Below are 12,454 nucleotides of genomic sequence, written 5' to 3'. Positions count from 1 at the left end.
GTGGCACCACAGTGGCCAAGGCAGACCTGGTACTCACAAATAATGGAAATGGCACAGGGACCACGCCACAAGTTCGGGAAAAGAAAAGACTTACTCTCCATGCAAAACGGAGAAGTACTACACCCAGAACCAGAGAGCCTCAGCCTAGCGGCATGGCTCCTGAAGACATAGAGTTTGCACACCTAAGGTTACCTGAGAGCACCCTGCGGGTGCTACGAGAGGCAAGGAGGCCTACCACACGAAAGTGCTATGTGGAAAAATGGAAGAGGTTCACACAATGGTGCAGCAAGAAGAAACTACACAAGAAGATAAGGGAATCAACAGTGCTAAGATACCTCACGCACCTGCTGAAAGCAAAACTAAGTTAATCCTCGCTAAGAGTACACCTAGCAGCGATAGTAGCCTACACAAGAGGAGAGACAAGAAAGAGCTTCTTTACATCACAAGTAGTAAAGAGATTCCTGGAAGGGACAAAAAGGATTGCACCACCTAAGAGGATGCCACCACCGGCATGGAACCTTAATTTAGTCCTAAAAGAGCTTGTGAAAGTGCCCTTTGAACTCATCCATAAGGCCTCCCTACAAATGCTGGCAATGAAGACAGCCTTTCTGGTGGCTATCACCTCGCTGCGCAGGGTAAGCGAACTGCAAGCGTTGACACTGCAGGAATCCTACATTCAAATACACAATATTAGGGTGGTAATGAGAACTGACCCACACTTTATGCCAAAGGTGGTGTCAAGGTTCCACATGAACCAGACAGTACAAATACCAAGCTTCTTTCAGAAACCGTCCACAAGCGCAGAGAGGGCACTGCACACTCTGGATGCTAGAAGAGCAGTAATGCATTACATGGAAAGAACTAAGGAGCACAGGAAAACAAACCAGTTATTTGTGTCCTTCGCAAGCAGTTTCCTGGGTAGACCAGTAACAAAGGTAACCATCGCACGATGGATCGCAGAAATTATACAATTCTGCCACAAACAGGCAGGCCAAGAACTAGCAGAGGGGGCATGAGCCCACTCTACCAGGAAGAAGGATCTGGGTCATCACACACACGGTTGGCTGTGACATTTCTGCTATAACCAGCAGTAGCTACATAATCATGCATGCATTACTAAACTGTGTGTTCTCTCCATATTTGTTTGATTATTTGTTATAAAAGTCAAGCTCATTTCATTTACTGTACCCTTCTGCACACTGCAGTACCTTGCATGCTCACTGTACTGTGCTATAGTACACACTGCTGATCAATACATGGTTCCTTGAGTGCAATTTAGCGCCGTGGTGAGCCATGCATCCCTAAACACCACTATTGTAACCCCTCTGCTGAGCATTGCATGCTTCCAGTCAGACGCTCACGGCTGCGCCTTGCATACTTCTATGCACTGTAATGGGGCAATCACTGCTGAGCCAAACATGCTTCGTATATTGGGTAGTTGTGCACACTGCTGAACCACGCGTGCTTCATCTTCAGTTCGGTTGTGCCCACACTGATGAGCCACAAATAATTTATATATGGCACAATTGTGCACACCCTCTGCTGCGCCTTTCTTAACCAGGTATTCTTATGATGCTGTGCAGTTGTGCACACTGCTAAGCTGTGCCCTCAATGCATCCTGTAGCCAACCGTGCAGCAATCTCTCTTGCCTTGCAAGCTTCGTTTAAGGTGCAGTTGTGCATAGTGCTAAGTCTTAAATGCTTAGTGTGAAAATAATTTTTGTATACTGCTGAGCCATGCTTTCTTTTTACACAGTACAATTGTACGCACACTTTAATACCATACATGCTTTATTTAGTGTGCTGTGCAGCGGAGTATGAACAGTTACGCCTTGCATGCTTTCTGTATGGTGCAGTTCTGCACACTATTAACTCCTACTTGGTTTGCTGTACAGTGCAGTTGTGCACTACAATACAGTACAATTGTGCACACTGTTGCGCCATCCTGCTTTCAACCCGTGTGCTAGTCACACACACACACACCACACCCCCACATACATCTTGTATGGATCCATTCAGATATATTTGTGCTCTGATTGCTGAGTCATGAATGCCTCTTAGGGGTTTTTGCAGACAGACTACTGAGCCATGCATCCTTCAGATATATTTGTGCTCTGATTGCTGAGTCATGAATGCCTCTTTAGGGTTGTTGTAGACAGACTGCTGAGCCATGCATCCTTCAGATATATTTGTGCTCTGATTGCAGTCATGCATGCCTCTTAAGGGTTTTTGCAGACATACTACTGAGCCATGCATCCTTCAGATATATTTGTGCTCTGATTGCTGAGTCATGAATGCCACTTTAGGGTTGTTGCAGACAGACTGCTGAGCCATGCATCCTTCAGATATATTTGTGCTCTGATTGCTGCGTCATGCATGCATCTTCAGGGTTTTTGCAGACAGACTGCTGAGCCATGCATTCTTTAGTCCCTGCAAGATACTGTATCGCTCAAGCATTATCCAGTGCTTTCACACAACGGGTGCAATCTGGGCCAAGGGTGGCGGCGGCGCGTGTACTGATTTGACAAAGACATTCATCCACTCACAACGGTGCTACAATCGCCTCTTAGCTTGGATGGTGCTTGCATTGCTTTTGTTGCAGTTTATCCAAGAGTGCTGCTCACAACGGGGCATGAGACTGAGCATGGTTGGTTGTGTGCTCCTGGAAGCCTTCAGTGGTTTCCAGGAGGAGAGAACAACTTAGCGCTTTGATTCTTCCTTCGAGACCTAGTGTACGCAATATTAATTATACATTAACAATAATAATAACAACTTCTGAAATTATTTTAATTACTGCAACAACAACACAAAGAGAGCTCAGTTTACATATCCTCCCATTCTGAACACACAATGCTTTTTAAGTTCTTTATTGCAGCTAATAAGACTGGCATTTTTGTCACTGCCCCCATTTCTAGTCCCATTATCTTTTCTTCTTGCCCTTCTATTGAAGGGCAGGAAGAAAAGATAATGGGACCAGAAAACAAGCTATTGTTTACAGCTGGCTTTCTCCTGGTGTTCCTCGTTCACCCCCTTCACTTTACATGTTCCTGTTCGTCTTGACGTCTCTCTAACGTTATAGAAAATGAAAAGGATTTATAGAGCGCAAACAAATGCCCAAAGGCGTTAAGGCGCTGACAGCAATTATCCCTAAAGAAGGAAAAGAAGATGGAAATAGAAATTCCATGGTCTCAAGCCCCGAAAGCATCCCTGACAGAATAAAAAGTCAGGTTTTTAACCCCCTTAGCACGCCGTAGAATCCGACGCGGTGCGGATGTTTCCATGCGCGGGCGGGGCTGTATCGGCCAACGGACATGCACAGCACTACGGAGGTAGTGCTCGCGATGGCCATTGGCCGACTCACGCAACAAACGGGTTAAGGCCTTACGACATGGGGTGTGAGCCTGAAGACTGGAGATGGAACGGAGAAGAGAGTTCCATAGCTTCAATACGGCCACGGAAAAGGCTCTGGACTCCCCAACTTGCCTTTTGGTATTTAGGAACAATTACATGATTTTGACTTGAGGATTGAAGCTTTCTGGAGGGAATATATCATTGAAACATGTCTTTAATATCTCCATGCCCCATGTTATGCAGTGCCTTGTGAACGATGCATAAAGTTTGAAGGTAATAGGTTTGTCACAGGTAGCCAATTGAGCTTCAGAATCTCTGCCAAAACTGATTGAGATTTAGGAATACCAAAAATCAATCTTGCCGCCGCATTTTGGACCAGCTGCAGTTTGGCTCTTACAGTCTTGTTGATAGCCAAGTGGAGCGCATTGCAGTAGTCTAACCGGGATGAGATCAGTGCCCCGGCCACTTGCTTACGTGCCGGGAGGGAAATGTAAGGATCTCTCCTTCTCCAGGCGCCCTTTTTCTTCCTTCCCTCGCACTTCTTCTTCCTGGTTTTTTCTGCTCTCTCGTATCTGTACTGATGTTCCTCATTTCCGTCTTGTCACCCCCACTGCGCTTCCCGCCCATTGAATACGGACCACGAGGGCTTCAGGAGGAACCATGGCAGGTGACGGCGACCCCTGTACTCTGTCTTTGTGTATAGATTTGTTTATTTAAGTGATCAGTCTTTTAAAAACAAAAACCATTAAGCCTATGACATTTATAATAGGACTACTGCATACTTATATAAACATGTAAAATCATTAGTAGAATTTTTACACGGTTGGGCTACAACATATATCTATACATCAATTATTTAAAATTTCGTTTAAAATGGAGATTTAGGAGTTCCTGTCTTTGTGACAGTCTATTGCGATCTCCACTGAGTTTTACCCATTTCCTTTAAATACACATTTAAAAGTTTCACCCCCCTGCACTGTTCAGTGATCTCTGAGGGGCTGTTGTGGACGGATGTGATCATGTCTATGATCCTTGAATACTAATTTAGTGGGCAGTAGCCCCTTTTGGAACATAGTCATCTTGTCTGCAGTGGGCTAATAATAGCTGGTATTAGAGCTTCCTTCCTGTTACCGAGCCACTGGGTGTCGTAAGTAATTGCGTCGCCATCCCTAATCCCTGTCCAAGAAAAATCGGGCTGCAGATTTAGTGGGAACGGCCCCCCTAAAGCACCAGGCCAAGTTAGGCCCCCATCTGTAGAGACCCTAGTACTTGAAATTCTACTTAATTTCCCTAACCGGTGTCATTCTCTGCCATTCCAGCAGGGGCGCAGCTACCGGGGGTGGTATTTGGGGCGTTACATCTCACTAGTAAATGTATTTTCAGCTAAATAGTTGGGCACAGGTGCTTTCAGTCGGGTATGGTGAGATGTCTGTCGCATTTCAACAGGAATTTGTATCTACACGCCGACACAGACGCACGCACACACTTTTCCCTTTCTGTTTTGAAAGTCTTCAACAATGTTGGTCGTATTACAAAATAACGTGTTTTCTCTAACTCCGCATCTGTCTCTTTTTCATTGCCCCTTGCATGCGCCCTGCTTGTCATATAATGTGTATTAACATTATATACCAGCTCCATTCATGGAAAATCTACAGCTCGCCCCCTCCAATCTTATTGCCCAAGCTACGCTCCTGCCTGCCAGTGCCTCATTATTACCTATTTACTTCAGTGTCAATGAGGTGTGTGCTGGTTTACATGTGAGTGTCTTTTAGCCTGTGTGTTTGTTTATGTGTGCATGTTTGTGTGCGTCTATTTGAATATCTGTTTGTGGGTGTTTGTTTTTTCTATTTGTATTTATGTGTTTGTGTGCACCATTGTGGGTAGTTAGGTGTCTGTATGTTCATGTTTGGTGTGTGTTTGTGGGTCTATGCATCTCTTTGTATGTGTATTTCTTTGTGGGAGCCCTCTTTTCTGTCTTTATCAAATGTGCTTAACCTCTTCCTTAGAAGATAGAAATCCTCTTTTAATGAGGTATTCCCCATGCCTGCCCTATACATTAAAACAAACATTAAATTACATTAGCACACTTAATTTTCTATGTATTCACAATCAATTATTAGGATAAGATTTTCAGTGTAAAAACAGTACTTATAAATGATTATTTTTATCTCAATACAAATTGGCTATCTTCCACTCCTACTTTCAAACACAACGCGTAAACTAGAGGCATAGCTTCCATTAGTGCAGCAGGTGCAGTGTCACCAGGGCCCACTTAACTCTAATGATTGCTCTATTTCACAGTTTAAACAGGGACCAAAAAGGGCATTTCTTTCTTGGACTAGAGCCCCTGACACACTGGCTCCTACTGTCACCTAGCCTTGCTGGAGGAGAAATGTTTATTTGCGAGAGGGATGCTGTATGGAAGAGTAAAGACTCGTTGGATATTGTTCTACTTGTGAAATACATCTGCTTTAGAGTTGGAAATGATTATCAGCCCCGTCAGTGGTGGGAAGTTCCATCGGGGAGCATGGCAGTGCCTAACAGGACTGAATGTGAACACAGCTATGTACAGGAGGCTGCTCGGTGCATTACAGGTGCCTGTATTCAAGGCCTTTTCATAACTTTTGGTAAATTTAGGTAGATATGGTGATCTCCTGTATGTGCTGCAAGTACACCATATTAAGGTGTTAAGAGCCCTGTTCCTTGGGTAAGGTTACTTGCGAACCATAGAGACTCGAAGGGGGAGCAGCCATAAAGACAAGCCGCAGGACAGTCTGGAGGTTATCCCCCGTGTACCCTCATGCCCTCAGTACAAGAAGCCTCTTTGGTTTTTATGGGAAATATGAAATCCAGAAACACAGAGAATCTATTCACTTTAACGCTGAAAACTGCCAACATTTCTGTGTGAAAATGTGAGAGAAATGAGGAATTAGAGTAAGATATCACAAAATGTGTAAAAGGCGAATATATATATATATATATAGAGAGAGAGAGAGAGAGAGAGAAAGAAAGAGAGAGAGAGAAAGAAAGAAAGATGTTACGTGGTCAAGGCATATACATGGTAAAGACTTGCGTGGTAAAGGCATTTGTTGGAATGTATGACATTATAATTAGTCTATTCCTGCACAATCTCAGAGGGGAGTCGGGAGCTGAAGGACATGAAATGAGTTAAACCTGGATAAAAGAAATATAGGATGGGAGAAATGAGACTTCACCTGTGGACAGCAGAAACCTCCTCCCGCTCTACCAAAGCCCTGTTGAGTCACAAACTAGCATCGTGGCCTTCAGACAGACCACAATAAGCCAAATATCTTGTAAATGTTGAAAAACAAAAACAATTATTAATATGCACACATCTGTTGGATGTAGGGATATTTCAGTTAAATTATTGGTTGTGATGGATCCTCTATAAGGAATAAATGAATGATATCGTTGAATAATAAATGTCATGATTTAATGTTTGTTTGCCATATCTGTGTGCGCAATATAAAGACGGGCCTTTGCAATCAGCCCCCCATTCTGTTTCACAGAAAGCTCTGGAAGGAGCTTTCTGTGAGAAATACAACAGGATCTTAACTTTACCTACTTTTGGAAGAACTAAAGACTCACTTTTTAAGTTGTCTTTCAGGGCAGAATCAGTCAATAGTTCAAGGGAGATGGATATATATTACGCTGATAGAAAATCCACCTCAACTCAGGATAATGCTCCAGTCTTCCAGGTTAGAAGGATCTAGAAATGCTTGAACTAGGAGCGCTGTAAAATGTGTTGAAGGTGACTTAGGGCTTTATTACGAGTGTGGCGGTCTTCCAATGAGACTACCACTGCGAAGGTACCAGGCAGACTCCCAAGCCCATTGAGAGCCCGCCGCCGGATTATGACCTAAATCCAGGGTGGGTGGGCGGTGCAGCAGCGGTCTCGCGGCGGCTGTATTAGGCTCATTAGAGAGCCTAAACATCATACCACCACCTTAAGAGTGCCTGCAGCACGTTCCTTTACCATGTCATGCATGCCACACTGTGCAGGAACAAGGTTCAATTCCATGGGGTGGCACAACACGTGCCCCCCGCATGCAACCCCAGGAGCAGAATCGGCCGGGCCCTGTTAGGGCCCCCTTACCTGCATGTCCTTTATCCTTTTCATGGTGGGATCCCCACCATGAAAAGGACGGTGGATATGCAGACCGTAATATGCTCGGCGATGTCGGCATTGGCACTGCCAACATATTCAGGGTGTTTGCAGACCGCCTCCACAGCGGGATCCTTGATCCTGGGGGGGTGGTGGTCTTGTGGAGGTCTCACCACCACACTCATAATACGGCGGTCAGACCGCCAGGATGGTGGCAGTTGGACCGCCATGTGAGTATGGCGATCATGAGGGCCGCCGCACTCGTAGTAAGGCCCTTAATGAGCTGCAAGGTAAAGGCGGGAGTTGGCATTTGAGCTGATCCAGTGTGAACATGAAAGAATTGTGGAAGAAGGTGTCTGGAGTTACCTTTGTCATCTATACTTCCTAAAGAATTACCTTTTTCATGTGTACTTCCTGAAGAGTTTCCTTGGTCGAATACTTCCTGAAGAGTTACCTTTGTTGTACACTTCCTGAAGAGTTACCTTGGTTAAATACTTCCTGAAGAGTTATCTTTGTTATACACTTCCTGAAGAGTTACCTTGGTTAAATACTTCCTGAAGAGTTACCTTTGTTGTACACTTCCTGAAGAGTTTCCTTGGTTGAATACTTCCTGAAGAGTTACCTTTGTTGTACACTTCCTGAAGAGTTACCTTGGTTAAATACTTCCTGAAGAGTTACCTTTGTTATACACTTCCTGAAGAGTTACCTTGGTTAAATACTTCCTGAAGAGTTACCTTGGGTAAATACTTCCTGAAGAGTTACCTTTGTTATACACTTCCTGAAGAGCTACCTTTGGTAGATACTTCCTGAAACTAAATTAACGGCAGCGCTTCCTGATTCCTCTCTTTTTCCACAATCTGTTCTGTTTAAATGAAATCTTGTCCATGTGTATCTACCCAAAACTGTACCTGTAGCACGAGTGCTCTGTGGCTGCCCTTTCTTTAGTAAGTTACTCTGTGAATAATGGTAAATCACTGCCTTTTCAGAAGTAAATAAGATGTGACATGTTCAACCACAGTTTTAATAAAATATCCATGTATGGTAAAATGTTCCTTACTAAATTTCAAATATGGTAGAGAAGAGATGTCTTCTACAGCTGGTTAAATAGTGTGTATTCACATTCTATTACATTTGCATTTAGTAATATTGCATTTCTTTACATCCAACAGAGAATAAGCCTTAAATGCACGGATTGATTAGGAATAATGAAGATAACACATCAAACCTGCAAAAATTATCAAAAATAAGGAGCTCCAAAAACATCAGTGCAATCAGAGGCAGAGGACAGATCCAGGAAGAAGCAGTCAAAGGCAATTCAGTGAGTGTCCGAGTCTGAGATCTGCACCTCGATACCCCAAGACGAAGAAATGACCTCAACAAAATTAAGGCAACAAAACTGACAAACCACCTGCTGTATAAACAAGCGTCCAACACCAGCTTTGATCATGAGGCCGGTATGAGAGTTGGAGGAAGGTCTCGTGTCTATTTGGGGTCCATAGCTTGGAAAAAACTCCCTCTTCAGCTTTGAGCTGTTAGCAACATGAAAATGTTTAAAAAAGGTTGAAAACTTGGCTTTTTGTCCATGTTGAAAACAAACAGATTTGCTTTCTTTTCTGACCTGTGCTTTGCCCTGGGACACTCTTTGGAGTAGCTGTACACATTACGAGTCGCTTCACCATCATGATATGGCTAGAGCAGTGCTTCGCTATCTAAACTGGCAACAGACCAGCATTCAGTGCTCTAGGTGTATTGCAAACACTTTCTAGCCAAACCGCAGGCACCAGGGAAAAGCACAATGAAGTGGAGCCTAACAACTGAAGGCTAAAGGAAAGCGGAGATCTGCTCTCTGAAGTACAGAGTATTGTCCCAATTTGCACCTACCGGAAGGAAGATTAAGCTTTACCCGCAAGCAGGCAAAGCCATTATCCAATCTAAAGATGCAATCACCCACAAGGAAGCCTTACTGATATTATGAATGTGGCAGGTATTTAGTGAGTCTTGTATTTTATTGTTAAATCGGAAAACACGCGTCCAAAATATAACACACATACAGGGAATGTGAAAATAATGCAAGTAGTTTATTAACTATGCTGACCCTTCAGGAAACACGGTCAGGAGAAAAATCGTGCAATTCCACTGAATATGTCAAGAACTTTAGCCAATTAGAAACCATAAAAGAGCATCAGCAAATACAAACAGGGGAAAAACCATACCATTGCACTGAATGTGTGAAGAGCTTCAGTCGGTTATCACATCTCCAAACACATCAGCGAATACACACAGGGGAAAAACCATATCATTGCAAGGAATGTGTAAAGAGCTTCAATCAAATTGCACACCTCCACACACATCAGAGAATACACACAGGGGAAAAACCATACCAGTGCAGTGAATGTGTAAAGAGCTTCAGTCAGTTAACAGGCCTCCAGAGACATCAGCGAATACACACTGGGGAAAAACCATACAATTGCAGTGAATGTGGAAGTAGTTTTAGGGTACTATCACACCTCCACACACATCAGAAAACACACACAGGGGAAAAACTATACCAGTGCAGTGAATGTGTAAAGAGCTTTAGTCAGTTAACAGACCTCCAGAGACATCAGCGAATACACACTGGGGAAAAACCATACAATTGCAGTGAATGTGGAAGTAGTTTTAGGGTACAATCAAGCCTCCACACACATCAGAGAACACACACAGGGGAAAAACACTACCATTGCAATGAATGTGTGAAGAGTTTCAGTACGTTAGCAGAACTCCAAACACATCAGCGAACACACACAGGGGAAAAACCATACCAGTGCAGTGAATGTGTTAAGAGCTTCAGTCAGTTAACAAACCTCCGCAGACATCAGCGAAAACACACTGGGGAAAAACCATACAATTGCAGTGAATGTGGAAGTAGTTTTAGGGTACAATCAAACCTCCGCAGACATCAGCGAATACACACTGGGGAAAAACCATACAATTGCAGTGAATGTGGAAGTAGTTTTACTTACTCTTCAGCATTAAGAAATCATCAGCGAGCTCACAAAGGGGAAACAAATCTTTTAAATGCCATGAATGTTTGAAAAGCTGTAGTCCATTATCAATCCTAAACAGGCATCAGCGAACACACGCAGAAGAAAAGCCTTCAAGTGCAATGAATGTCTGAAGAAATGTAGTCAATTATCAAGCCTATGCAGACATCAGCTTGCACTCACTCTGTAAATACCATACAACTGTAGTGAGTGTAGAAGTACCTTTAGGAAATCTTTCGCATTACGGATTCATCAGTTAATGCACACAGAGAAAAATCCTTTCAGGTGCAGTGAATGTGTGAATATCTTCAGTCAGTTATTAAACCTACGGATACATCAACTAACACACACAGAGTAAAAATGAGCATTGCAATGAATGTTAGAAGTGATTTTGTCAATTGCGACACACCTGGGGTAAACCTTACAATTGCACTAAAAGTGTGCCAAGATTTTGTCAATTTCTGATCCTACATAGCCTCAGCGAACACACACCTTCATTTAACTCACTTAGAATTAATCCTAGAGATGCAGTGAATTCAAAAAGAACTTAAGAACATTAACAATAATATTGACTCATCTGAGGACATAGACAGGAGCAGAACAGTGCAGTTAATGTGAGATGAAGGAATTACAGGAACAAGTATATAATTATGTGGGATATTCAAATACCAGATGAATGAAGACTCGACTAGAAGAAAAGAAGAAAACCAATGATTTGTAGAATATTAAAAGTGTCTGTTCCCAGTGATTGTTCACTTCGGCACACATAGAAAAAACAACGTGATATAACAGGAAATCCACTGGGAGACTAGCTCAATGTGGAATAAAAGAAAAGAAACACTGGTGGTTTTTATTTGGCGATGAAGAGTTACAAAGAAAAACATCCAAGTGTTCCTGTTCATGCTACCTGTAGAAGTGTAGGGATAAATACGATTCTGCCTGCACACATTGCTATATTAGCATAAGTGAGTTAGTTGCAAAAACACCATTTTGCTGCTTTTGCACATGACACTACATGTCTCTGTTTTTATAAAGACAAACTGCTTGCTTTTCCTTCACATGAGAACGGTCTGTTTTTCATATCTCTAGACTCATACTGCGATCTCAAGTCTGCACAAAGTGTTCAAGGTTAAAATAACAATGTATGCTGTTGATGCAGGTTGATCGGCCCACGCTCTAGACACAACACAAACACAGCTGCTCATTTCTGAAACTCAGGTGCTTTTAATATTGAACTGCATGCATGAGTCTAGCACTTGGAAAAAACCGGGTTGGGATTCACTTCACCTGACTTTGGGGGTATGGGGTTCCCGGTTTTCACCTAGAGATCTTCTATTATTATAATACCTAGCTCCTATTAAGGGGAGGGTGGTACACAAGGCGCTATAGACCTGGTTCCACTCTCATTATAATATGATTTCTTCCTTTGTATTTTATGGAATTGTAACAATGTTGATTGTATTGATTTTATGCATCTTTTTACTTATGTTAGCAAAGATACTGCATCTTAGAGCACGTAGTTGAAATAAACATTTAAACTATACAGTGTCTCTGATTGCTCACGTTGTGGACATTTATGAGAATAAAAACAAAAGAGTGTTCTTGATTCCCACTATTCCTGAGAGGTCCCAAAGTCGCTTGTTCATTGGTAGCTTCGCTTTAGTACGGAGAATGAATGAGACACTGTTGCTAGTCGGATAGGGGTTCTGGGCACTGAGGTGGATTTTTGGTACACCACAATTCACTGAGGTCCTGGTTTCCTGCGCATAGTTCTGTGCATGAGCTGAATTCCCGTAACATGGCGCCCAAAGTCTTGATTAGTGCTCGTATCTGTCCCCAATACCCTCAACACCTTTTCCGGTTAACAGGCGTGACGGATTAACCTACCTATACGAATGTGTTATAGGTTAATTCAAGCATGAGATTTATGAAAAGGTTCACATTTTGAATTACTA

General features: G+C 42.9%; 1 protein-coding gene across 1 annotated transcript in view; it reads left to right on the top strand.

Annotated features, from left to right (window-relative positions):
- Positions 1 to 12,023, top strand: part of LOC144806630 (uncharacterized) — a 99,709-nt gene extending 87,686 nt beyond the window's left edge. Inside the window, exon 2 of the mRNA XM_078672950.1 lies at positions 9,657 to 12,023. Within this exon, the coding sequence (XP_078529076.1) occupies positions 9,657 to 10,550 (894 nt within the window). The 3' untranslated portion in view covers positions 10,551 to 12,023. The remainder of the gene's footprint in view (positions 1 to 9,656) is intronic.
- Positions 12,024 to 12,454: the final 431 nt, after the last annotated feature.

Source organism: Lissotriton helveticus, assembly GCF_964261635.1.
Source record: "Lissotriton helveticus chromosome 1_1 unlocalized genomic scaffold, aLisHel1.1 SUPER_1_unloc_91, whole genome shotgun sequence".
Lineage (NCBI taxonomy): Eukaryota > Metazoa > Chordata > Amphibia > Caudata > Salamandridae > Lissotriton > Lissotriton helveticus.
This window is presented reverse-complemented; position numbering and strand designations above follow the sequence as displayed.